Raw genomic sequence first — 26,654 nt, 5'->3', positions numbered from 1 at the left:
CATTATCAAACTTTTAAAGTAGTATACAAAGAAGCCTTAATTGTCTATGTCCTTGTTTACACTAAATGTGCATGAACCTTTTTACAGGTGTGTTTTTTTGAGGGAAGGGGTCTTGAGGGATGGGTTTGATAGTCACACCTCTTTGCTATCAGTTTTTTGATTGTCTGCACACCTATTCTGTTGTAAATATTTACCAGTGCTAATTCTTCAGAACTATCCCTTATCTTTACATAACAGCAATGTAAAAGTCATTGAAATGCCCCTTAGTTTCCATGATGTATTCTATTACAGCTGTGTCTTATCCTATGTGCTTTTGAATTATGTTTGAGGGTATTTGTTGTAAATACTACAGTTTTAAATTGCAAGTCCTATTTGTCAACTACTGAACATGAATTTAGAGAAAATACTTGCTCTGTAGTTGTTACAAACCTTAAGCACTATAGGATTGTTTTTATTAACTACAGTGCAAAAGAACAGCTGATAACGAAGAAATGTATTTCAAAGTAAAAGAAAAAGCTTTTGGAACTCATTAAGTCACTCTGATTTCAGGCTGGTTATGTGCAATGGCATTTAATTGGCTGTCTAATTTGAGAAGTAAATGAACATGCACTTGATTGTACAGCTTCCTATAGGAATTTGATTTGCTGACAAGAGAATTTCAGTTTGTAAAATCTTGTGACTCAGGCTTAAAAAGCCTGAAGGCTTTTGGAGTTCTTGGTCTGTTACTTTTTACAACATGATTGCAATAAGGCTTGGGCTCATCTGATTTGAACGTTCTGCCTTCACCCAATTTTAATTTAGTCTCTTCTAGCTATAAATAGCATTTTCCCTAGGAAATTACAATATGAAAGGGGTATGTTAACCTGTCATTAACACACTCCTAAAATAGCTTACCTTTACCTTTAAAAATACTATTGTAAACCTGACCTACACCTTCAGAGTAGAGAAGTAGTGTGTTGAAAAGGAACAATTCTTCCTTTCTGCATGTGGAAAAAGCTTTGTATCAAGAAACTAACTAATAAGAGTAGAGAATTTGCAGACAGGGGAGAGGTTTTTGGCATGTTTCATAATGCAAAGATGACTGCACGCTGTCAGAGATGGATAGAATGGTTTGGGTTGGAAGGTACCCTAAAGCTCATATAGTCCAAATGCTCTGCCATGGGCAGGGACACCTTCCACTAGCTCAAATTGCTCAAGACTCCATCCAGCCTGGCCTTGAGCACCACTGGAGAGGGAACATCTCCAGCCTCCTTCAGCAACCTATTCCAGTGTCTCACTACCCCCACTGTAAAGACTTCTTCTTGTAATTATCCAGTGTAAATTTCTCCTCCTCAGTCTTAAAGCCATTTTCTCTCATCCCATCCCTACAAGCTTTTGTAAGAAGTACCTCCTTAGCTGTCCTGTAGCCCTCTTCAGGTACTTGAAGGCTGCTCTGCATTAATCTAGAATGAAGCTATTTTGAGAGGAAAATGCATTGGGCCTGCTTTTACAGGAACTACTGCAGGAGGCTTAGTTGTGCTTGGCAATTTGTAAATGTGCAGTTAGGCTCTGCCCCAGAGGGTTCACAGTCTAAACAAGACTGGACAAGCCACAAAACTGAGATTCTGCTGCTGCTACAAGATATTCCTGCACAGCAGTGGGGGAAAATCAAATTTTGGTTCATCAGAAGTTTGATATCTCTTCATACCTGTGGTCTTTCAGCTACAGTGCACTAGAGCACCCTGAGATATTGCAGTAGGGATGGAAAATTGTGCATGTTACACCCAGCCCCAGCTGTCATTAGTGGAGATGCTTTTAAAACCTATTGGAAATGCATGAAGCCTGTGTGAATATTAGGGAGAGAGCAGAGATGCAGCTCTCCTTTCTACAATTCAGATTTCTGCACCTGAAACATTAATCTGACCTATACCAGTAGTACTGCACAATGATTTATCAGAATAACAACAACATTGAAAATTGCTCACCAAAATATGCCAAATCAAGAGCTCTGCTAAATAACTTGTAGAATCTGAACTTGATAGAATGTGGTCTACATCTGTTCCTTATGTTTACCATTTTGTTGTGTAAATGCTGTTCAAAACTTAAATGCTTATCAATATGGGTGCCTAATTTCCTAATATCATAGAATCAACCAGGTTGGAAGAGGCCTCCAAAATCACCTCAGATGTGATGTAAAACAAGCTCCAAAGAAATGCAGCTCCTAACTTAAAGTATAGGAATGGTTACGTGAGCAAACTGTTGAGAGGAAAGAACCTAATAAATCAAAACCATGTCAGCAATGTGTATTCAGGGCCAGGAGGAGCAATGCCATTCTGAGGTGTATTAGAAGGGCTGTGGTTAGTAGGTTGAGAGATGTTTTCCTGCCCCTCTGCGCTGCCCTGGTGAGGCCACATCAGGAGTACTCTGTTCAATTTTGGGCCCCCCCAGTTCAAAAGGGACATAGAACTGCTGGAGAGTGCCCAGCACAGAGCCACAAAGGTGATGAAGGGAATGGAACGTCTCTGTTACAAGGAGAGCCTGAGGGATCTGTGTCTCTGCTGCTTGGAAAAGAGGAGACTGAGAGGTGACCTCAGCAATGTTGATAAATATGTAAAGGATGAGTGCCAGGAGGCTGGAGCCAGGCTCTGCAGGGTGCTGCCCAATGCCAAGACAAGGGGCAATGGGTGGAAGCTGAGGCATAGGAAGTTTCATTTAAATATGAGGAGGATTTTTTTCTCTGTGAGGGTAACAGAGTACTGGAACAGACTGGCAGGGGGGTTGTGGACTCTGCCTCTCTGGAGATAATCAAGGCCCACCTGGATGCATTCCTGTGTGATGCGGTATAGAAGATCCTGTTTTGGCAGGGGGTTAGACTGGGTGAACTTTAGAGGTCCCTTCCATCTCCTGACATTCTATGATTCTGTGAAACAAACAAAACAAAAATCCCCAAAACAAGGTTGGATTTGGAAGAAGTGGCACAGTGTAGTTGAACTGTAGGGAAAAAAAAAAGTTAAAACATGCACATCTTGGAACACTGCTGCCTGATGCCAGAAAAACTAAATAATGAGGCAGAGCTATAAATGGCAATAGTTTTTAAAAAATGAAATTAAAGTTCAATCAAAAAATCTCTTCCCAAAGCATGTCCTGAAGTGTGGTGGTGCTGTGTTTATCCTTTGTTACACCAACCTGCAAATTTCTCCCTTCTACCAGCTGCACGTTTGAAAGTGAGCTCTAGCTCTTGCATAAAGCAAGGTGATAGTTTTGGTTTTCTACCAGTGGGCCTCATGGAATGCCTGCAGGGTTTTTATTGTTCTAACAGTAGATGAGTATGTTATGAGTAAAATAATTGTCTTGAGACAATCACAGGGGCTGGAAGGGACCTCGAAAGATCATCTAATCCAATCCCCAAAAGGCTGTTCAGCTGATGAAGTGCTTAAATACAGTGATAGTTGCAAAGTATCTCTTACTATCCACTGTTAAATGTGGTTGGTAGGTTAACTAGACTGGCATCTAGAGACCAAGTGTGTAGTTCTCTGATACAAGAAGTGATTCTAGAAGGCATAAAAAGAAAGTGTTTTTCTCTTTTTCCTGTACACTTTACCAAGTGCTGCCGCATCAATCCATGCGAGAGTTGCCTCATGAAATATGGAATGAACTCAGATGTGGGAGCTCTCTTCCCTTTCCCTTAGCTGTGTAATGGCCTTTTAACGCTTTGCTTGAAAACATTTTCCTGCTGAGAAGACATCAGGCATGGACCAAACGGCAGCAGTGTTGCTGTTTTAAAGCAGAAGTGTGTTCTCTCTTCTGCCTTTGCCTCTTGTGCAAACTTCAGTTCTGGGCACTGAAACACGCAGGTTCTTGCATTCGTCTTAGCCATTTCTTCTGCTAACATTGATTCAGCTTACAGAAGGACACTGTTCTGTGGATGGACTCGCCTATAGCTGAGCATTAGTGGTTCTCCCCTCTTCCTTGCTTTGCAGTAAAGTGCATTCCAGTAAAATCCATGTCATTGTCAGCACTTTCTCCCGTTCTTATGCTGTGACATGGCCAAACAGCAGCATCACACTTTTCTTAGTTTAACAAGTCTTCACGCACAAAGATAGTGGAATGTGGTAATGGAAATATTACAAATGCTGTGAAAATGGACAAAAGCACAGTGCAGAGGTTTGGGTAGCTGTTGTTTGCTTTACCTGATGTGAAGACTGTCCTTTTTGGGGAAAAAAAACCAACCCATAGACGTTTTCTCATTGGAGTTTGTTCCTTCTGGAACTGTCCATGTGAGAAATAATTAATGAAAATGTAAGTGTTTCCTTCTGATGTAGACATTCAAGTTGTAATTTGCAGAAACCTTCAATCTTGTTCTTGAAAACCTGACCACTGAGCTCTCTGCTTCACCTTTGTGTGGGGCTAAACTGGAACACTATAGCAGTGACCCCTCCCCAGCAGAGAAGGGGAACTGGGGGCGAGGCTTGAAACAAAAATGGGTTTAATGAAACAGCCAAGGTAATACCAATGTAAATCTCAATTACACAAAGATGTACTCAGCCCAGTGAAAGCACAGCAGTCACAATAAATGGGAAAGCAGTCCTCAAGAGCAGGACAAGAGGAAACAGGGTCAGGAGGAGCCTGAGAATTCCCCAGTCTTCAGCAAACTTCCCCCTTTATAGGAAGTGTGAAGTTCATGGTCTGGGATACATCTGTGAGCTAACTCAGTTCAGCTTTCCTGGCTAACTTGAAGCTGCTAATGGCCTGCAGCCCAGGACAGGCCTGTGATTCTGTTTCAGCACAACCAGCACACAGTATACCCTTGCTCATGAAGTGAAGTATTGTAGGGGAGTCACAAAGTTCCTGTGCACGTCTGTAAGAGACAAGCATGATTAGGGGACTGGAGGGCATGTCTTGTGAGGAGAGGCTGAGAGACTTGGGACTTTTTAGTCTGCAAAAGAGAAGACTTAAAGGAGATTTGATAAATGTTTATAAATATCTGAGGGCTGTCCAGGAGAGTGGAACAGGCTCTGCTCACTGCTCCCTGGGATAGGACAAGGAGCAATGGGTGTAAGTTGCAGCAAAAGAGGTTCCACCTCAACACAAGGGGGAACTTCTTTACTGTAAGGGTCACAGAGCACTGGCACAGGCTCCCCAGAGAGGTTGTGGAGTCTGCGTCTCTGGAGCCTTTCAAGGTCTGTCTGGATGTGTTCCCCTGTGATCTGTGTTAGGTAGTATTGTCCTGCTCCGGCAGGGGGTTTGGACAGCCCCTAACATCCTGTGACCATTAACCAGGCTTCTTGGAGAGCAGTTGTTGCTCCACCTTCATCTGTGACAAGCACCTCCACACAGGCAGAGCTGACATGCATGCACATCAGGAGCATTAGGCAAGCTGCTTTCTATCCCCAGCACAAGTATCACTGTCCTGTTCCACAGCCTGGTTAATCCTTGCTTGAGAAGATTTGCTGTTGAATGGATGCTGGGAATTCTACAATGAGTAACCTTCACATACCATCTATAAATTTTCTGAAAGAAGGGAGATTTACTTTGAGCACAGAATCCTTTTTCTCTGCTTCCTGTCACTTGATACTGTCCTAAGCAGAATGCCTAAAGCCGTATCTGTCAGAAATGGAGAGAAAGTAAACTCCAGGTTACCTCCCTCTAATTCTCTTTAGTCATTCTTTCATTCAGTAATACTAGTAAGGCTACTCTGACACCTAGTGGATGGTAAGGGCTTTGGGACTAGACTTAGAAAGCACTTGAACATCTGAAATGCTGAAATCCAAAAGCATAGTTGAAGAAATGGTTCCAAAGAGGGAGCAAAGGATGGCGAGCACCTGGAATGCAGCCCAGGACAAGATTACACGTCTCCTCTTTCAGCTCTAGATGCTTTTCCAAAGGAGCACCACTCCCTGAACTCTGAGGAACTCTGAGATGAGTCCATCTCTCAAAGCTGTGTTCTTCATGGGACTGTGCTCTAACTCCTGCAGACCTCACAGAATCAGGGGAACTTTGGGAGCTTCCATCTGTGTCCAGTGTCTGTGTACATCCTGTTACTCGCCACTGAGTTGACAGAATCAGCACTCCTGTTTTTCAAAGGGGGAGATTATGCTTTAAACACCTGCTGGGCTTGAGTGTGTGAATAGTCATGTACAGCTGAGTGGCTGAGGCCCCAGAGGGCCACCTCTGGAGGCTCTTTCCCCTGTGTCATGACTGACTGCTTCTCAATAAAGTATCCCCTTTGTTCTGGGCTCCCTGTTCTGTGCAGAACTGTGATTCTGAAAGTAGTGTTGGTGCTTTTGTTCTTTCCTCACTGCAGTTCTGTCTGAAGCTTGAACTTGAAAATGTTCAGCTATGCTATCTCTCTCCGAGCTTACAATTGTGGTGAGCCCTTTCAGTCCATGCTGCCCTCTCTTCATTGTTTTACTCTGTGTTTAAAGAGTCTCAGTGTAACGCAGGAAATTCATTAAAGACCATTTGCAATTAAGAGTTACTCAGCAATGCAAACAAAAGTAACAGAACAAATTTGGAGCTTTCAGAGTGTTTTCAGCGAGATGCAGTTGGAGTACTAACAAATGTTAGCTTTGATGCTAACGTTAGTAAGGAATATGTGGGTCACTGGACTTGTTTTTTTATCTCTCTGTTTCCTTATTTTTTTTCCTTTCATGGTACTGTGTTTAATTTACATTTAAAAATACATCTAGGCTGATGTTTGCAGTTATATCTTCATATCCAAAGAATTGAATGTTACCATTTTTGGTTTGTCAGTCAGTAAGCAGGGGCCTGAAGGACTTCTTAATAGAACCAGTCAGTGGATGAAAAGAACATTAAATTCTTGATACAGTATAGAATCAACCAGGTTGGAAGAGACCTCCAAGCTCATCCAGTCCAACCTCTCACCCAGTCCTGTCCAGTCAACTAGACCATGGCACTGAGTGCCTCATCCAGTCTTTTTGTAACTAATGATGCATGAATCAGAAACTCACTGCTATTTTGTGTTCAGTTTACTCTTGCAAAACTGGTACCTAGGCATCCCAGCCACAGCAAGTGCAAACACAGTTCTCAAAACAAAATGTTTATCCTGTATTGCCTTCAGTGGTGAAGAGAGACTGACAAGAAACTAGTTTGAAAACGTTACCTTTAGCTTCTTTGCTCTGGCACAGATTCATTCATGTAGCTTTTACACAGTTTCAGAACTAGTGAAAGCCGGGGGAGCAATGGGATATAACTTAACCAGGTGGGGCAACATTTTTGAGACTCATCAGCTGAATACAATGCTAGATGAAGGGCTCTTCTTGGCAGATGCCTTTGTGCTTCAAGAAAGATTAGCCAAGATGCATTTATAATGGGTAAAAATCCTGACAGTGTTGTGACAAATGAAATGAGATGAAGCTTTAGTACCACTCCAAAATTACCAGGAGACTCAAATGATCCTATGTATCCTCTGCCCACCGAACTTGCACTTGGTCAGATTAAAAGCATATAATCCAAAAGCCACAAATGTAAAAAATTGTTTGAATAAATGGATATTTTGTCTAACCCTTTGATAGGCTTCTGTAACCTGAAAACAGCAGAGCTCTGTCATCTTTGCAGTACCTCACCTTGTGCAAGCCTCGGTACAGCACTTTGACAGAGGGTTGCTACCAACCCAGGAGCCAGCTTCATTCAGATCCCAGAGACAGTCACACGTTTCAAGAATGCTTTGTATTTCATTTTCCTCAGTAGAAAGCTTGGAGTTTGAGAGAGGGGGAAGGGCACTTACCAGCCAAAGAAGGCAAACTTTGATGCAGCTGTTTTATTCCAAGCATGTCACAAGCCTCAAGCCAAGTACAAAACGTTGTAGTAGGAAACAGCTGCTTTCAAATCTCTGCAGTGTCATCTGTCGCATAAGCACTGCACGGCCAGACGCGGTGCATCTGCTGACACATCAGGCTTCCTCTTCAAACCTGAGACTTCTCTCGGGGGAAACTTTAGGGTGTTTTTTGTTACTAGTTGGATAAAATAGGGGTTTGCTTGTGTTCTTTTCACTTTCTTCAGGAGACATCCCAGAAAGTAGCTTCTTTTACTAATGTCTGATGGATGCATGTAGGTTTTCTGGTGCAGAAAGGTTAGCAGCATCTATTGGAGGTCATTCTTAGAATGACGCAAAGGCTGCACAGCAATCTGGATCTGCTTGGATACAACCAATGAAGCTGAACCTTCTCCACTTAGGGTCTCAGATATTACACAACAATTACTATTCCCAGCACTACTTTGAAGATTCAGTAAACTGTCTGCTGAAGTCAGACCTTGGTGTAATGTGATACTGAAATATTGGAGATATCAGAGATAATTCCTGCTCTTAACAGCTTTCCCCGCAAACAAACCAGACAGATGGGAAAGGAAGCTGAGAACATAGGTGAATTTGTTCAGACTGCCACTGTCAAAACCCAGTGTTAGAATGGGAGCTGGCAGAGGCCAGTCTTTTGTCTGCTGTGGTGTGATGTTTGCTGCTGCTATACCCTTGCACAGAAAAGTGTTGCTCTACAATTTCATAGGACAATTCTGAATGTCCTACAATAATGATTTTTTTACACTGTGTCTTTTTGCAGAGTCAGGAGAATAAATCATAATTTATTCTTTCTGTGTTTCAACAAACTGTTATCTAAAAGTTCCCAACTCTAGGCTTCCAAGCTGGTGTCAGAATACCTGCGGGCTCCTGAAGAAACCCATCTTCTTGACTGACCTGTGCCTTAAAGGGGAAATGGGTCATGCTGGATTTGAAATCGTTCTCACTTCGCTTCTAATGATTGTTGTGTACCTCTGTGCTTTCCTATCTACACCATTTGTACATATATATATATGAGTGATGTATGTTATTTGTATGTTCAGTAATATTCTGTATGGAGCATTTACTTGGAAGTAAGTCTTTAATTTTTGCTTTCCATTAGCAGTCAGCTCTAGTCGTGGTACATCAGTGGGGCATTACTGAAGTGGTACAGTTTTTACTGGGGACTTTCAGGAAGAGTCTTATGTACCCATCTTGTTCTGAAGCTTGAGAAAAATAGAAGTGTGTTAATGTAAATCTGTCTTCATTACAGACTGAATTAGTTTTCTGCCCTTTAGCAGTGAAATTTGATCTTTAATGTGATGTGTTTAATATGCTTGTGATATTTCAGAACCACAGCTGACTGCTGATTGAGTCCTTTCATAACATCTTTTCTAATAGAAATGCAAATCAGTGTCCTTAATGATTTCTTCCCAAATTATCTGCTATAAAGGTGAAGAGAAAACAGTTGGATAATTTCAGAAGTGTTCAGCTGCCTAGTACATGAATATATAGTAACATTACTTTGAAGAGAAAATGCTGTCCTGTACATTCAAAGCATATCACAGGGAAACACTTCATTCTGTTCTGTGTTCAGTAGTTTAGATGCTAAGTCAAAGCAACCTATTCATATGTATTCTTTCCAGATAGTTTTCAGCTTATTTTTCCCTGATCAAATTATAATTAATGTTCTATGTTTTACTCTCCCTTCCTTATCCCTTTTTCTTTTACTTAGTTGATTTCTGAATATTTCCCTTTATTCCTGTGATCTTTCCTTCATAGCGGCACTGTCTCGGTGAAGCTTTGCATAAATCTATCAGCAATGTAAGTGATTTGCACTTACAGCTTGTGAACAGGGCATGCTTGCACTAAGAAACCTGCATATCCTGTGGTACTGCTTTAGAGCTTTAGCCTATGGAGCAGAATACATGGCCATATTTGAGAGGAGACCATGTGCTGCCAGTTACCAAAAGCTTGTGTCCTCGTTTGCATCCATTTGTCTGTGTGAATGTTTCTGTCTGGCCATCAAACACTACATAAAATCAGCAGCATTTCTGTGTCATTGTTAAAGCAAGCAAGCTTGTGGGCAGTGCAAAATGTGTATTGCAGAGCTTTCTACAAAGCATGAGATTGATGCTGTGTTATAAGTTGCAGGTTTGCAATGCAAGTTGTAATTGTAGCTGAAATATTATTTCTAGTGGTTGTTTTTCTTTAAATTCTTAACAATGCTTTTAGTGTGCTGAAAACCTTGGATTAAAGAATTTTAAGTTCAGAGAATAGTGTTTATTAGAGCTGCTCTCTTTTGACTCCTTAACACAGGAGTATTGAAGGAATGCTCCAAAGACATGAGAGGGGAGGCACTGATGTTTTCAGAGATGTGCTCTTAGGGACATTACTATACTGGATATTCAAAATACTGCTTACAATTATGTGCCTTGCTAAAAATAACTCACAGATTTTTTAAGATTTCATGTTCTTTCAACAACAAAAATCTTACTAGAAGCATATAGTAATCTGACTTGCTTGTTAGAATCATTTAATCCTCATTGTCCTTTATTTTCTGTGTAGTCTACTGATACCAGTAGGCATCTCCAGACATCAGCTCATTTCAGACCATGGTTTTGCAGCAGTGTTAATCTGGTGCAAGTGTGAACTGCTCTTCAGAAAGGTACCCCAGATGACTTTTAAAGTGGCTTTCCAGCCAGATGTCAGATTTCTCTTAGTCATCTCAATTAAATAATGTTTTCTGCGTTGCTAAGAAATCAATGGGGGAAAAAAAAATATTTGCCTTTGGCCTATACTAAAAATATTCATAAATGTTATACTGAGAATTGTGAGAATTTAGAGCAGGAACTTAAATCAGAGGCAGCTTTAACTTCATGTGCACACTAGCAGCAGCAGTGGAGTGAGTTTCTGGGGTTGAAGAGAAAGTATACAGTATCAGGTTGCATTATTAGTTTGCTTGACCAGCGTGGCCATGGTCTACTGAAAAAGGTTGGTCAAGAAGATCTGAGGCTGCTGAGGAAACTCAGAGAGAAGTTTTGTACAGATACACAACTGTTTGAAAGACAGGTACTGAATACAGTGTTAGAACAGAGAAGGTAGGTTAGCAGTAAAGCTGCTGTTGAGTTCAGTGATGTCAAATGTAATTTCTTTTGCAGATTGTTTATGAATAAGTAGGGTGGGAAAGTTTGCAGCTTATAAAAGAGCTACTTGGGGTGGGAAGGACAAAGACTGCCTGAAGAATTATAGAATAGCTGTAAAAAGTCAAGAAACCTGGCAGTAAAGTGGCAGATGTAAAATGACGAACCTTATCTTGGCCTGCAACAGCTAGAGATTAAGTTTCTGGATTCTGAGACATAATTCCATGAAAATGTCACCTCGGTGCTCTGTAGGAGTCACAAAAGCAAATAGAACATTCAGAATATACGAGAGAAACAGAGAACGTAATGCGTGAAACCATATAAACCTCCACATTAAACCAGAGTTTACTCTGCTTTTATGCTGTTTTGGTCTACTAATCATAAAATCTCTAAAACAACAGAAAAGGGGCAAAGCAGGAGGAATATTCTGTTAGCTATGAAATAGCTTTCATACAACGAGTGACTCCTTAAACCAAACTGCTTAGTATTGAAGAGGGCGTAAGAAGGGGAGTAGTGGAGATCTACAGAGACGTGAGTAGAATAAATGAAAAGGAAACTTCTTTTGACTCCTTTCTATTGCAAGAGTTAGAGGTCAGATAGCACATCTGCACAGAACTTGCAACAGGGCACCACAGATACTAAAAGCTAGTTAGATAGTGGTTGTATTTAATTAATGTTTCTTCCATGAATTGCCCCCCAAAATACTTCTGGTTTAAGAAAGATTGCTGGATGGTGGTAGACTTCAGAGTCAAGATCTCTACATTTATGCCTTGGCTTTGCTTTCTCAGGGTAGCCCACGCTGGGCATTCCTGGAGGCAGAACAGGAGATTAGACAACCCTTTGGACTGCCACTGCAGTTTTTATGTGATATTTATAGTTAATGTACTTAGTAAAAGGTTTTACGTGGGGAGTTCAGCTTACAAAACATAGTGTAGGTCTCACTACGCTACATCAGTTGGAGCTAATCTCTTTCAAGAGCGTCTGAGATAAAATGCTGTTGGTACAGTGTACTTAGAAGCTAGAATATATATGTCCAGGCACAAAGACCTGGTGAATTTAAGATACAACAAGCCATGCTCATTTTATTCAAATGAATGTACTTGTTTTGTTTTAGTACTAGTTTTTCATTAAGTGTAGCTTTTTTCTTTCAAATCTGCTGAAGCTGTGCCCTTCTGAAAAAATACACCCTACATGTTCAACAATAATGATCATGCTGCAAATTGTCCTTGGTATGCTGCTATCAGTTTTTTAAGTGGTGGCTTTTAATATTCTGTAAATCAATAAATTGATGTGCAAAGTCATTATTAATTTGGCATGATTAAGATATGCGGAATCAGATGACACTATCAGACTTCCATTTATAATTCAATTTTATGTAATGCTCTGAGTCTTGAAAAGTATCCTTATGAACTCCAATCTTGGTCAGTGTGGCAAAATTCTTTTGCTTAAGTCTTGTTTCCAGATTTGAAGGGTATCCCTGTTGTGTTTGGCTCTAAAGGGAATGCAGGTTGAGTATTTTCAGTCCAAAAAGATGCTGTCTGATGTGGAGAATGAAGTTTGTAATGCTACTCTGAAAAGATGGATGGGTTTTTTTTTCAAGGAGCACAGTGTACCCTAATGTATTGAAATGCTTGCTGGGTGAAAAGCTTCATTTGCAAAGTGGTGTGTTTCTAATTAAACTGAGTATTTGCAACTCAGATTGCTCAGACCTTAAATCTTGGAAGCCAGCGGAAAAATGCCTCTCAGTGGATTGCTGAGCTACCAAAACATAAAAGGAGAGGAGAATCCATCAAGCTGGATTTGTGATGTGTAGTGCTGTTACTCCTTCTATTTGAATGAGAAAACTACCAGCCAGATAGAACCATATCACACTAAGAGATGCAAGATTGAGTCCATCTGGATGTCACGGGCTAGCCTCCCCTATCAACTGCAGGATTTTCCTTCAGGAATTGATGTGATCTTATCCTGAAGAATAGTTTATCTTAATAATCAAGTGTTTGATTTCAGGCCTTGATAGTGCCATTTTAATTGCTTTTTATACAAAACCTGGAAGTAATTTTTTACTGTAATTTGGCCTTGAAAGTTTTGTTGCAGGTAGTGCTCTAGTGGGAAGTGACAGATGTGATAATCCTTGCAAACTTCCTGAACATAATTATTATATCTCTGAGATGTAAGAGATTCAGTAGATGGAAGACATTGCTCTGGCTGTCTTTTAGTTAATTTCTGACTTGACAATTCTAAGTGTTTTCTTCTTTTGAATGTTTTTCTCAGAGTTGCTGTAAGTATCAATGACTAATGGATATTTGCTGTTCTGTTGTGGGTTAGATCTCTTTACTGAAGCAGAATCTGGAGATGCAGCTTTCCCAGTCACAGAGCTCTTTACAGCAGCTCCAAGCCCAGTTCAGTCAGGAGCGACAGAGACTGACTCAGGAGATCCAGGAATTAGAAGAGGAGCATCAGCAAAGGCATAAATCACTTCAGGAAGCTCACATCCTTGCCTTTCAAAACATGGAAGAAACAAAAGAACAAGAGCAAAAGGCACGTTTATATAGATATTCCAGATTGTTGCAGGGAGTGTTGCCCTTTTAGCCATTTCTTTCCATGACTAGGGATAGTGAAGTACACAAACACCAGATTTCCTTTTCAGATGATGTCTTACAGTAACATTGTTACCCAGATACATCTGGATTAAAATGTGCCTTGTGTGCACACTACACCCAGCTATGGATCTGCACCTTAGCGTGCTGCTTGCTGTTGTAAATATCACAGGAACATTCAGGTTGGAGAAGACCCTTGGGATCAAGTCCAACTATTGACCCCAAAGTTCATCCCTAAACCGTATCCCCAAGCACCACATCTAAACAAACTGTAAACACATCCAGGGTTGGTGACTCAACCACCTCCCTGGGCAGCCCATTCCAGTGTCTGACCAGTCTTTCTGTAGAAAAAAAGTCCTTATATATATATTTCCATAGATTGATTTTCTTTCTTTTTTTCCCATCTGTGAGCAGAACTCAGTTTTTGTGCAGTGATATCAGCCACTGAAATGAAAATATTCTTAGTGACAGAAGAAAGTCTGAGCAATTACTTGTGCACTTGTAATAATTTCTAAGCTATGGCAATGCCTGCTTTTTGTTGCCAGCTGTTTATTGTGGAATGTTTTTTCCATTCCCCAAGCAGGTATAGAACATGTTTTGTCCATTTTGATTTCATAGGAATTAGAAGAACGTTTACAACAGAAACACTCGGAAGAACTACATGCACTGAAGGAAACACATAAACAAGCCATGGAAGGTTTCAAGCTGGAGATGGAACAGGAACTTCAGACGCTACGGTTTGAGCTGGAGGATGAAGGAAAAGCAATGTTAGGTAGGCAGTGTTTTCAGATTGTCAAGTGGGTCTCAAAGCATTGTTTCTACTCATGAAGATCCACGGATATATGTCTGTGTGCAAGTGCAAACAGCACTTACACATTCCTGACCTGATAAATGTAAGGTGAACTTCTTTCTCACTGCCCCAATCTGGGCCAAGCAGATATCTGTTCACCTCTTCTACCTTTGATTTTTTTTTAACTTGCCACCTTTCCATTCACACTTCCTCAGAAAGAAATTCCTCAGAAAGCTGGTGAGAGGCCTGGAACACAAACCCTATGAGGAGAGGCTGAGGGAACTGGAGGTGTGCAGCCTGCAGAAGAGGAGTCTTAGGGCAGAGCTCATTGCTGTCTACAACTACCTGAAGGGAGGTTGTAGCCAGATGGGGTTGGGCTCTGCTGCCAGGCAAGCTGCAACAGAAGAAGGGGACACAGTATCAAGTTGTGCTGGGGGAGGTTCAGGCTGGATGTTAGGAGGAAGTTGTTGTCAGAGAGAGTGATTGGCATTGGAATGAGCTGCCCAGGGAGGTGGTGGAGTCACCATCCCTGGAGGCATTCAAGCAAAGCCTGGATGAGGCACTTAGTACCATGATCTGGTTGACTGGCTAGGGCTGAGTGCTAGGTTGGACTGGATGATCTTGGAGGTCTCTTCCAACCTGGTTCACTGATTCTATGATTGGCCTTTTGCTTCTATGATTGTAGTGTATCTCAGAGTCATTCAGCATTGCCCTAGTTCCTCTTAAAATCAGTGTAAGCTTTAACAGGTAAGTTCAAATCTGTTCCCTTCTGGAAATTCTTAACTGTTTTTGGAAGGAGTAAGCAACCAAATTTCACAATGAGTAATTGGTTCAGGAAGTGACAGAAATAAAATGACAGCACAGTTGCTTAGCTGATGTGAAAGAGTGTGCGTTAGGTCAGCAGCAATACTTGAAGGAGCTAAAATGTTGTTAACTAGTGCAGAGATTTGCAAAAGTACCTTTGTTTTTGTGTTCATGGTAACTAGCTTCCTTGCGCTCTGAGCTGAATCATCAACACGCAGCAGCAATTGACCAGCTAAGACACAACCATCAACAAGAACTGGTAGCTGCCAAAATGGATCTGGAAAGAAGCATAGAGCTCGGCAGGAGACAGGTAGGAGCCATTGCTGGCAACTGACTGCAAAACTGCCTGATCTGTATTCATTTTCTCTTAGCTGGAGGCTGAGCTGTTGTGCCCAAACCACAAATGTAATCGTTCCCAGCACCATCCCTAACAGTTTACTGAAACTTCCCTGCATAGCTGCTGCTTCTTTCAACAAACCTCACTTGAAGCCCAGTAAAGTCTCCCATGTCAAGACAGTTTCAGAGTTAAGCAGCAGTTTGGGAGCACACAGGCTTGTCATGGGAGGGAAGTGCCAGTTCTCACAAAATTCTATCCATCCTCAGCTACCAGCTGAACTCAAAAAGGAAAAAGCTGTCTCTCTAAAGCCTAAGTGGTTGATTAACACCAAGCATTTGCTTCAAACCTAAGAGGAGCCTAATTGAAAAAGATAAATTAGAGCCTAAAGGAAGCAGAGAAGACAGTGGAACAGTTTAACTGTTTCTTAAAAACCCACCACAAAACAAACCCTGAAGTCTCAAAGCTGCTGTTGACTACCTTTGCTTTCAGCAGCAAATTGATTAATTCACTTTTATCTTTCATATTCTACTTTGTGCAGTTTCTCCAATAGCAACAAAAAATTTCAGACTTGATCTCCATTGAAAGGAAGGCAGACTCTATACTTGGCTGTACAACAGCCAGCAGGCTTTTCAGGATTCATTTACTGATGGTCCAACACCAAGGAGGTGGAGTGGTTTTAGGAATATATTATTGGGAATAGCTAACAGAGACAGTCAAAGATCAGTCCTTATTTTTCTCTTTCTTGCTGGTTTAAAAGTGTGGGTACTGGAGACAAATACGTGGAACTGTCAGCAGTGAACAAAAACTTGCAAGATTTAGGAGGATAGTTTCATTCATGTGTTAAACCTAGAAAAAGACTCCCAAAGGGGATGTCAGAAAAGCAAGTTTTAATTACAAGAGCAAGTGTTTGATCCAAGGAAATGCCATGTACTTGTGGCCTTGTGATGAGCAGATCGTTGTACTAAGCTTCAGTTACACTGAGGGCAAAGCAATTAAATTGTGTTTTCCTCTGTTAGAATGCTCATTAGTTCAGAGGATCAGAGCTGAACTAGATGCAGAGAGGTCTGAGCCAGAGTGGTTTTATTTGCTACTTCTTGAAATATTTAAATGTGGATAGAAATATTCCAGGTTTTTTTCTAATAACTTTAATATAGTCTTTCTGCAGGGAGGTAGAGAAGCTGTTTTTAAAGGCCTGTTCTTAAAGATGTCCCTATTAAAATTGTGTATTGGGAGATATTTGTACTTTCTAGATGCATGAAGGCACAAAAGACGATGATAGATAAAACTGCTTTGAAATACCTGCTGATTTTCTGTCTGTGCAAGCTACTTGGTCATTAATTGTGAACCTGTAAGAAGTGAAATTGATGAAAAAGGTCGATTTTATTACAGACTATTTCTAAACTGGAGAAAATCATTATTAAAACCAGGATAGGTTCTGGATGAGTTTCTCAGATGTTAATTTTAACAGAACTTCTTATGCAAAAAGGATTATTTTATTGATTTATTTGACATAATACAAATAGTATATAAACTATTTAGCATGTGTTGTGCTGTGAGATGTGTATATATGAGAGGAGGCTTCTGAATTGTCATGCTTCTTGGTATCCTTTTGTTCAGTTTATGAGGCTGAAAAGGGAAAAAATGGTTTCTTTATTTGAAGAGGTAGAAAAATGCTAAATGCCCAGCACTCTGGTTCTTAGCAGTATCCTTTCTTCTGTTATATGTAGGCAAAGGGAAAATATGCTGAGCTCCACAAACAGGCAATGTCAGGTTTTACATTTTCTCCCAGATGAAAGTAGCTTGTTAGAGGAGTTAGATTTCTTTTTTGTTTGTACTTGTGGTGGTTTAGGTGTTCCCTGCCCCCCACACTTTGGAAATCACCCAGACTAGACGCAGCCAGCTCTAGAAACTGAATGAAGCTTAGCACAATATACAAGCAGATACTTACAATATATACAGTTATATATGGAAATATACAAGGTAAAAGGTAATACAGAAACACAACAGCCCTCCCAGAATCCTGAGTCCCCAGGAGGGGCTCCCAACCACCCTTCCACCTTCTCCCACCCCTCTACCTTACCCCAGACATTGCCCTGTGCCCCAAGGAAGAATGGAGAGTTGACCAGGGAATTAGGAAGCAAGTGGATTAGGCAGAAAGATGGAGGGTGAGGTTAGAGAGAAATGCAGCCCAGAGCTCGGATAGAGAGCAACTCTCCTATCTGTGTTTGGATTCTTGTTCTTACACATCTCAGCAAGCCTATGAGTGAAGTAGACATCACCACTGTTTCCCTTTCACAGGCTGTAATCTAGTTCTTCTCACCAAAACATTCTAGCCAGCTTCAAACTAGCACTCTTGTGCACAATAAAACCATCTCAGTTTTGATTACATTTGTGTCAGCATCAAAAGCTGTGAAAACTGTCTGTTGAATGGAAAGTTCTGCTCAGCTGTTCTCTTCCAAAAGCAAATACAGCACTTCTGAGAGTCTGAGATATTTTACTGCTGCTATTTGTATCATAGGAGAAAGAATTTTTATGCCGAATATCAGATCTACAAGATGAACTGAGGCACCGAGACCATCATATATCTGAACTGGACAAAGAGATTCTGCACCTTCATGAAAATATAAGTGCATTGACCAAGGAATTAGAGTTTAAAGGGAAAGAAGTTCTTAGAATACGTAGTGAATCCAACCAACAGATCAGGTATGATTTTTTTCCACTCTAAACTCAGATAGGTATTGTTTCCCTGAGTAAAACAACATGTGAATTACCATCTGTAGCTTTTAGTTTATCCTCTCAATCAAGTGATGTTACATCATTTGGTCTGCTTTAAAGCAAGCTATGCCCATTGCTAGTAGAGTTAGTGAATGTTACCATACAGCTGAGCTCCATTTAGTGATAGCATTTTGGCATATTATAGCAACTTTCCACTCAAGTCTTGGTTCTTGCTGTGTTGTTATGGCTTTTTAATAATTCATTATGTTGGTTTATTTTAAAAAGCATTAAAGGAGATACATTTCCTATGAAATAAGCTAGAAGATTGGAGGACAATAAAGCAGTGGGGTTTGATGAATGAGTAATTCCTTCTGTGTTGTTTGATACTGTCTAAAAAGCCATCAGAAGCATGGCAGAAAGTCATGATGAAGAAATAAGTCTGCTTTCAGAATAACTCTTTTTTTAACAAAAACTAAATTGAACAGGATGCATGAGCAAGATTTAAGCAAGAAACATGAGAAAGAGCTGGATGTCTTGACAGCAGATCACATCAGAGAGAAACAAAGCATGCTGGCAGATTTTAATAAGACCCAAGAGCTGCTCAAGGAAATTAATTCAGCCTTACAATTTTCGTAAGTTTTGTTGTGTTGAACAAATGTCTGTGTAGCTGCATTTGAGTGAACAGTTTATTCTGGTGTCCACAAATTGCTGAAGGTACTGCAGAGATGCAGATGTGCAGAAACCTCAGTCAAGTTGACCTCATTGCTGTCTACAACTACCTGAAGGGAGGCTGTAGCCAGGTGGCGTTGGGCTCTTCTCCCAGGCCACCAGCAACAGAACAAGAGGACACAGGCTCAAGTGGTGCTGGGGGAGGTCTAGGCTGGCTGTTAGGAGGATGTTCTTGACAGAGAGAGTGATTTGCATTGGAATGTACTGCCCACAGAAGTGGAGGAGTCCCCATCCCTGGGGGTGTCCAAGAAAAGACTGGGGTGAGGCACTTAGTGCCGTGTTCTAGTTGATTGGGTAGGGCTGGGTGCTAGGTTGACCTGGATGATCTTGGAGGTCTCTTCCAATCTCATTGATTCTATGAAGTAAAGGGCCCAATTTTGCATTCTTTAGGCAACACAGTTCTGTAAGCTTCTGTGGAATTTGGTGAAATCAAATAGTCAGGGCTTTGAGAAAGAAAAATTCTCAAAGGAAAGGTCTTAAATCTTTGTGGTGCTTAGAAAAATCAGAGAAAACGTTGTCCCAAACATTATTTGCTCAAACTTCAACAAATCTTTTTTTGAGAAGACTCAAGTGCCTTCAGCAAGTTTGCAAGCAGTACAATATTTGCTATTAGGAAGTCTGATTGTGCCATGAGTGATGCAAACATTTTTGGGTTTGCCAGCAGAAGTAGTGTCTGAAATAAGTATAACATGAGCATAACAATTACAAAATACTTAAAAGTGTTTCCAAGTCAAAAAGCCACCAGGGGTTAGGCCACCTGTAGTCAGAAGTGGAGGAAGAATATGTTGTCTAGGTTGTGCCTTCTTGTCTTCCACAGCCTACCTTCTTTATCTCTGTGGCACAACCTGTTTGATCAGGGTTTCTGGCTGAGGTTTCGTAGCACACTCAGAGCTTCCTGACAACAAGTTGTCACTGAGGGATTTGTATTTGCAGCACAAAAGATGGGTGGCAGAAAAAGTAATTGGGTTTAACTGTATGATAGAAAGCTTTTAAAAGTGATTTCAATTGGACAGTAAAGACCAAATGCATCCAATTATAAACACTCAGAAATTGTCTTCAAATAAGAGTGTAAAATTCTAGTTCTTGCTCTCTCATTAGCACTGACAGTGCACACTCTTGTGCCCTGATTAACTGTGTCATTCAGTAAATTAGGTGTAAACTACCTCTTTACTGCCTGTATTTTCTATGAGTAACATGCTGCGGTGAAATGGAGCAGCCATCAGAATTAGGTTTTGCAACAGTTTACCCTAACTTTTCCTCCTATTAACTTGTTTGGTTTTCAGCATCCTAAAGTCGTTTGAATTTAGTTGGTTTCCTACTCCTGTTATTTGATCAACTTAGAGTTGCAAGGAAGCAGCCACTGGCCTACAAACAGTAAACATTATCTAGGGTCATACGATCATACAGTGGTTTGTATTGGAGGGGACTTTTAAAGGCCAGTTAGCCCAACCCCCTGGCACTGAGCAGGGACAACCTAAACTAGATAAGGTTGCTCAGAGCCCCATCCAGCCTGACCTTGAATGTTTCCAGGGATGGGGCATCTACTGCCTCTCTGGGCAACCTGTTCTGGCGTTTCACCACCCTCAGCATAAAAAAAAAGAAAAAGTCTTCCTTCTATCTAGTCAAAATCTATCTGCTTTTAGTTCAAAACTATCAGCCCTTGTCCTGCTGCAACAAGCCCTGCTAAAATGTCTGTCCCCATCTCTCTGCCAGGCCCCTTTAAGTACTGAAAGGCCACAACAGAGGCTCCTCAGAGCCTTCTCTTTTCCAGGTTGAACAACTTCAGCTCTCTCAGCCTTTCTTCTTCCAGTCCTCTGATCATTTTTGTGGCCTACTCTGAGAGCCAACAGATCTTTCTCAGGCTGAGGGCTCCAGAGCTGGAGACACTGTACTCCAGGTGGAGTCTCGCCAGGGCAGAGCAGAGTGGCAGTCACCCCCCTTGACCTGCTGCCCATGCTGCTTTGGATGCAGCCCGGACTATGTTGGCCTTCTGGGCTGCAAGCCCATTTTGTCAGCTCATTTCCAGCTTTTCATTCACCAGCACCCCCAAGTCCTTGTCTGCAGGGCTGCTCTCAATCCCTTTATCACCCAGCCTGTGTTGGCACTGGAGATTGCCCTGACCCAGGTGTGGAGCCCTTGGCATTGTTAAACCTCATAAGGTTCCCGTGGGCTCACTTCTCCAGTTTGTCCAGGTCCCTGTGAATGGCCTCTCCAGCTGTACCACTCAGGTGGTTGTTGTCTGCAAACATGCTGAGACTGCACTTGATCCAGCTGTCTGTGTCATTGATGAAGATATTAAACAGACCCCAGAGAGACATCACTTGCCACACATCTCCATCTGGACATCAAGCTGTTGACCACTACCCTCTGAGTGCCCTGACCTGGCTCAGAGTGTGTTCTCTGTCTCTGCTTACACTGAAGCTGGGAGCTGTCAAAAAAGGAAGCTGTTCTGAAAAACACAACAACAACAAAAACCCAGGAAAGTCTCATGCAGCTCTTTAAGTGACTGTTTGCAGGTTCAGCTTCTCCAGAAGTATAACCTCATGCATGGTCATGAAATGGAGAATCTCTCTTAAAGTGACTGAGAGCAAGTATCATTATTTAGGCTTTACAGCTAGAGTCTTTACATGGCATTTTTTCTCTTTGAGGCAGAAAAGGCCCAGTTATGTGAAATATCTGAAAATAAAATTACAGCTGTGAGTGTGCTCTGCACTCTGGGGATCTGCCTACAATAGCTTAACCCAGCAGAAAACCTATAAACACAAACCGAGCCAGCTGAGCGTATTTCTGTTCTGCTGAGTCAGGTGCCTCTTCTGAAAATAAAACCAGTCATGTTGTTCATATTCAGTCTTTTATGGAGACACATTATATAAGGTCCTCTGATTATCAGGAGGTTATAAATACCATTTAATAGGAACTATTTTTTTTCAGATGCAACTCAAAGTAAATATCACATAGCTGCTTCTGAAGGGAAAGTATTTCTCCAGAGTGAGAGATGGATGCTTCCAGGTGTCTTTGTGGAATGAAGTTTGAGCTGACACCTTACATTTGTGGATTTTGGTTTGTTTTTTTTCAGGGTTAGTTTGGGATTTACTTATTTCTTATTTTAATTAAGTTTGTTAAATTTCCTGAATCTGTTCTAAAGCTTGTTTCACTGTTCTGCATGAGGGCTGAATAAATGAAACAGGTATTTCAGTAGTTTCCTTTGGAACGATATTTAGCATCGTGAGCACTAGATGATGTTTCAGAGAGACATTTGAAATAGTCAAGTCTTCAAAACTTGTTCTTTAAGGAGAAACAAAGATGGTTATGCAATCTCTTTCTCAGTTGGCTTATTTCACTTCTCTCCTTTAATGCTTTCCTAGCAGGCATTTCAAATTTCCTCCTATTTTTCTCCCAAATGTTTATCGGTTGTTACATTTCTCTTAACCCAGCTATCCTAATATCCAAGTGTTACTGCTTTTCTTTTGCAGCTCATTCCTTTGTTTCACCTCTAATGGTACTAAGTTGCTTTTGTGGAGAGCAATTAGTTACCTATTAGTCTTCACTGTCTTGGATATCTTTGTTCCAGTATGTTCCACATGAACTAAGGAAGACGGTGCCAGCCTTGTCTTGACTATCCAGTTTCTCCAAGCATGCATCTTTATTCAGAATAGTCATCCATGAAAGGAAAAATGAGTTTGTTTTCAAGAAAGTGAATAGCCACCTGTACAAAAATTACATCAAGATGAAATGTAAAGCTATGTAGCTCCTGTATTCAATCCTAGCCATGTCTTCTGTAATTCTGCTACCCATGTTATGGCTTTGAATGCCCTAAATTCAATTTGTCTTCCAAGAAGCCTTTTTTCCAACACTTAGTACTGCATGCACAAGAAGGATGTGAAGGTTTTAGAATTTTGCCCAGATTATTGATTACTGGAGCAAATGTTATGGTTGTCATTGGTGTTTTTTTGGGGGGGCATGGGGGAGGTTTTGTTTCTTAACTAGCTGAATCTGAATGGTAATATAGAGATTAATTCACTTCAAGGTGATAAAATCATCTTCTTTTTTCACTCCCTGAACTCTCTGTTGTGCTAATCAAAGATGTGACTATTCACTTAACACTGGATCAGGCTAAAGGGGGTATTCTTCTTTCCTATAAAGTTTAGAAGAAATGGAAGAAAAATACAAAAACAGAGAATCAAGACCAGAAGATTTACAGCTTATCTCAGAACTGAAAGACCTAATTGCAGAGCGGGACCAACTCATAAAGAAATTGATTGTAAGACTTTTATGCTCTCTTGGTTTAATATCTTGACAGATATGAAAGTTAATCTAATTAAGAGTGGGTTTAATACATTTGAAGAACCATGTTGCTCATATTCTTCAACACATTATTCCTGTCGTTTCCTGCCTCATAATAGTGAAACTAATTAGATAGAGTTTTGCACAATCAAGCATAACAGATGATTAATGAACTATTTCAGTATGACCTTGACCAGATGTTTTCCTGTCTCCAGTCCTGGAATAAGCCAGCCATGTAAGCCTTACGAGAAGTAGTCTCTTCTTTGAGGTTTCTCAGACCAATTTCCTAATCCACTGGGCTTCCCAAATTCAGAGCACAGCACCCTGGTTCAAATTAGTGTGATTAGATGCTGATTCAGGAGGAATGAGGAAATGGAAATTAATTAGAGATCAGACATTAACTACACTGAGTCTTTTCCACTGCATACTCTGTTAGGTTATGCTTACTCTCAGGAACATAGCACCACATCAGAACTGCATAAATAGAAATGGTTTAGGTAATTACATAAAATGCTATATAAAACATTAAATATGAACTGGAATATTTGGACTCACTAACTTCTTTTTAAAGAGAGATCATTTTGTAGGCAGATTTGGCCACTAACTGATTAAAAATGCATAAAAAGAAGTTTCTATTTGTTCTTCTTTTTAGGAGGACAAAAAGTTCTATCAGCTGGAGCTAGTTAACAGGGAGACTAACTACAACAAAATGTTTAATGCAAGCCCTAATGTTGGTGTTATTAATCCATTGGTGAAGGTATGTTCCATGGACTTCATTGCTAAAGTGAAGCAAAAGAAATTCAAACTTAGGATACAGTAAAAAGAAGCATTCTGTATGTGTGTGTGCCTGCATGTGTACATGTATCACTCTTAAGACATGTTCAAAACAAGGAACATAGTTTTCCATTTGTCTCTACTTATTTCTGTGTAGGTTTCTTTCTTTTTGTGTTGTTGATAGATCCACTGACATGGCTGCCCCATTTTGCTGGACATACATGACATAAATCACTTGAATCTCACAGAAGTGCAAAATCAAAATAGCAAAGTGGCAGAAAGGCACCAGAGGGCAGGACTGTAGTATGTAACATAGAAAACTGACACCTGTAACCAGTTTTGTTTCATGATTGTTCTTGGTTATTTTGGAAAGTGCAAGGGCAGTTCCATTTTTCAGATGGTGCTCAGGATGGAAAAGCATTAGAAAGATGGAGAGAGAGGAGACTAAAGCAAGGGAGTAAGTGTTAGAAGGGGAAGGACAGAGAATGAAAAGGCATAGAATGAGCCTGGATGGAGAAAGAGGGAGTGCTACTGGAGAACCACAGGGACAAAGCAGGCATCAGCCTTGAGTGCAGCAGAAGATAAAAGACAGCCTTTAGCCTTCTCAGTTATTGTCACCCCCTGCACGAGTGAAAACAGTTCAGGAGCAGCCTTTTCCACTCCTCTCCATGCTGCTGAACAGCAGCCAGTGAAGGGTACTGTACAAGCAGGCATAGTCTCTTTCAAAGCCATCAGCATTGCTTCATGAGGAAGGAGAGCAGACTGCAGCAGAGGGGGCCTTTGTTCTATTTCTTTTCACCACTTCAGGAATCAGAACTAAGTCCTCTGGTGTTTCATTCCTCCTCATGAGAGCTGATAGGTTATTTCACCTGCATGGAAAGGGAAGAGGTTTGTCCCAGCTGTAGAGGAAGAGCAACTCTGGAGAGTTCTGAAGCCAAAGGTGACCTAAGGGACACATTATGAACAGCTTCAGTGCTCAAGGTTCAGTCCCTGTTATTTACAAGGAGGTTTGGCCCCATTGTATGAGACCAGGCAGTGCTATTTAACAAAGGCTTACTGTAATTTCACATCAGATCAGTGCATTTCCCACTTCTGCACAAACTGCTGCAAGTTTTCAAGGTGTTCCTACGTTTTTTGGGAGCCCAGCAGCTCTCACAAGTTAATCTGCTTCTTTTGGAAGTTTGTCTGAACCACTCATTTATAAAGATGTGAAATGTAACCATCAAGTATATAAGCTTGTGTTTTGTGTGAAATCTGAAGTGTGGGGGTAAAGTGCCTCGTAGATTTCCACAGTCATAATTCATATATTTTATAATATGCTTCTATCACTTCAACCTGTTCAGACTTTAGAACTGTCTTGTACACCAGAACGTTTTGATCTCTCATTTTGTGAGTCGTGGACTTTGTTACTTTATTTTGTCAAAGCTTGTGCTGTGTCGTTGGAGAATGAATGACAAGCCAAAAACCTCATTCTCTTTTTTTTTCTTTTCTACTAAAAAGACAGAATTTATGAGTTACTACTCTGCATATTAATGCAAAATTAGAACGATTGCAGTATGCATTGCAGATTCTCTTATTTCTGCAGTGGATCTGTGTAGTATTGCACTGTTACATCTGAAGTTTCTTAATACTTTGCATGAATTTCATGGAAACAATACACACACACAGTTTTGTCTCTCCGTATTTGGCTGCTTCAGAAGTATAGATTGTTTTATAAGAGAATAAGATAGAATCTGTAGTAGTAGAAATTTTCCAGAAGTAAGCCACCTATGAAGCACACAGCTTCAACTGGAGTGTTTCACACCACTTCAATTACAGTGTATATTAACTTGCAGATGTATTTCACATACAGCTGATCACTACTACCAAACCACCTCTTCCACCATAATGTTATTTCATCTACACCAGAAGTAAAGAGCACTGGACAATCTTAGTGTAATCCTTTGCAGCTAGAGAGCTTTGACTGTGATGCTTACAACAGACTTTTTATTCCTATTGCAGCTTGCTGTTAAATAGTTGAGGGGTTAATTATGTTTTGACAAACATCTCCACCAGTGTGGCTACAATTAGCAGCATTTGCATCTGCCAGCCCTAGAGAGGTCAGGCAATGAAATCAAAGCTAGCAGCAAGCTAAAGAGAAGTACAAACAAACAATGGGACTCTGTGTCTCTGTTTGATCCTGTGCCTGCCCCTGAATAGAGGAGCAGCTCTTCTGTTTCAAGTGGAATTCAGCTGGAAAATATGATAGAGAAACAACATGAAATTCCACTTCTCTTTCACTTTATTTAGTTCAAATTGTGTAGTTCATAAGAGTTTGGTTTTTTCCCCCTTGCTTCTTTCTCAGGATTGCAGATATGTAATTGAATGGAAGTATTTGTTACATATTCAAGTCATAAATAATTCAGGGGAATAAATTAATCCATTCATTCAAAAATCCTATTTTTGGAAGTGAGGCTTTTTAAATATTAATATTTTATTGTGGAGATGGACTGTTTGGTAGAAGTCATAAAAGACACATGGAGTCCTGGCAACATAGCTATTTTTAAAGAGCTGTAGGATTATTTGAAGCTTCCTCTTACATGGAAATATCCACGGAAGTAGAGAGGATAAATACCAATTCCTCTGGGTGATGTGTTACAGAGAGTTAAAAAGTGATACAAAAGTAACATTCTTCAGTATTTGGAGTCCCTTGAAATCCTCTCAGCGAAGA

The 26,654-nt window shown here is 40.7% G+C and overlaps 1 protein-coding gene across 1 annotated transcript in view; it reads left to right on the top strand.

Moving 5' to 3' along the window:
• FAM184A (family with sequence similarity 184 member A) overlaps positions 1 to 26,654 on the top strand; it is a 65,371-nt gene that overhangs the window by 34,330 nt on the left and 4,387 nt on the right. The window contains exons 10-16 of the mRNA XM_064170398.1: positions 13,240 to 13,452; positions 14,130 to 14,283; positions 15,288 to 15,415; positions 17,961 to 18,145; positions 18,643 to 18,789; positions 23,030 to 23,147; positions 23,823 to 23,927. Coding sequence (XP_064026468.1) covers positions 13,240 to 13,452; positions 14,130 to 14,283; positions 15,288 to 15,415; positions 17,961 to 18,145; positions 18,643 to 18,789; positions 23,030 to 23,147; positions 23,823 to 23,927 — 1,050 coding nt within the window. The remainder of the gene's footprint in view (positions 1 to 13,239; positions 13,453 to 14,129; positions 14,284 to 15,287; positions 15,416 to 17,960; positions 18,146 to 18,642; positions 18,790 to 23,029; positions 23,148 to 23,822; positions 23,928 to 26,654) is intronic.

Source organism: Pogoniulus pusillus, chromosome 33 (assembly GCF_015220805.1).
Source record: "Pogoniulus pusillus isolate bPogPus1 chromosome 33, bPogPus1.pri, whole genome shotgun sequence".
NCBI lineage: Eukaryota > Metazoa > Chordata > Aves > Piciformes > Lybiidae > Pogoniulus > Pogoniulus pusillus.
This window is presented reverse-complemented; position numbering and strand designations above follow the sequence as displayed.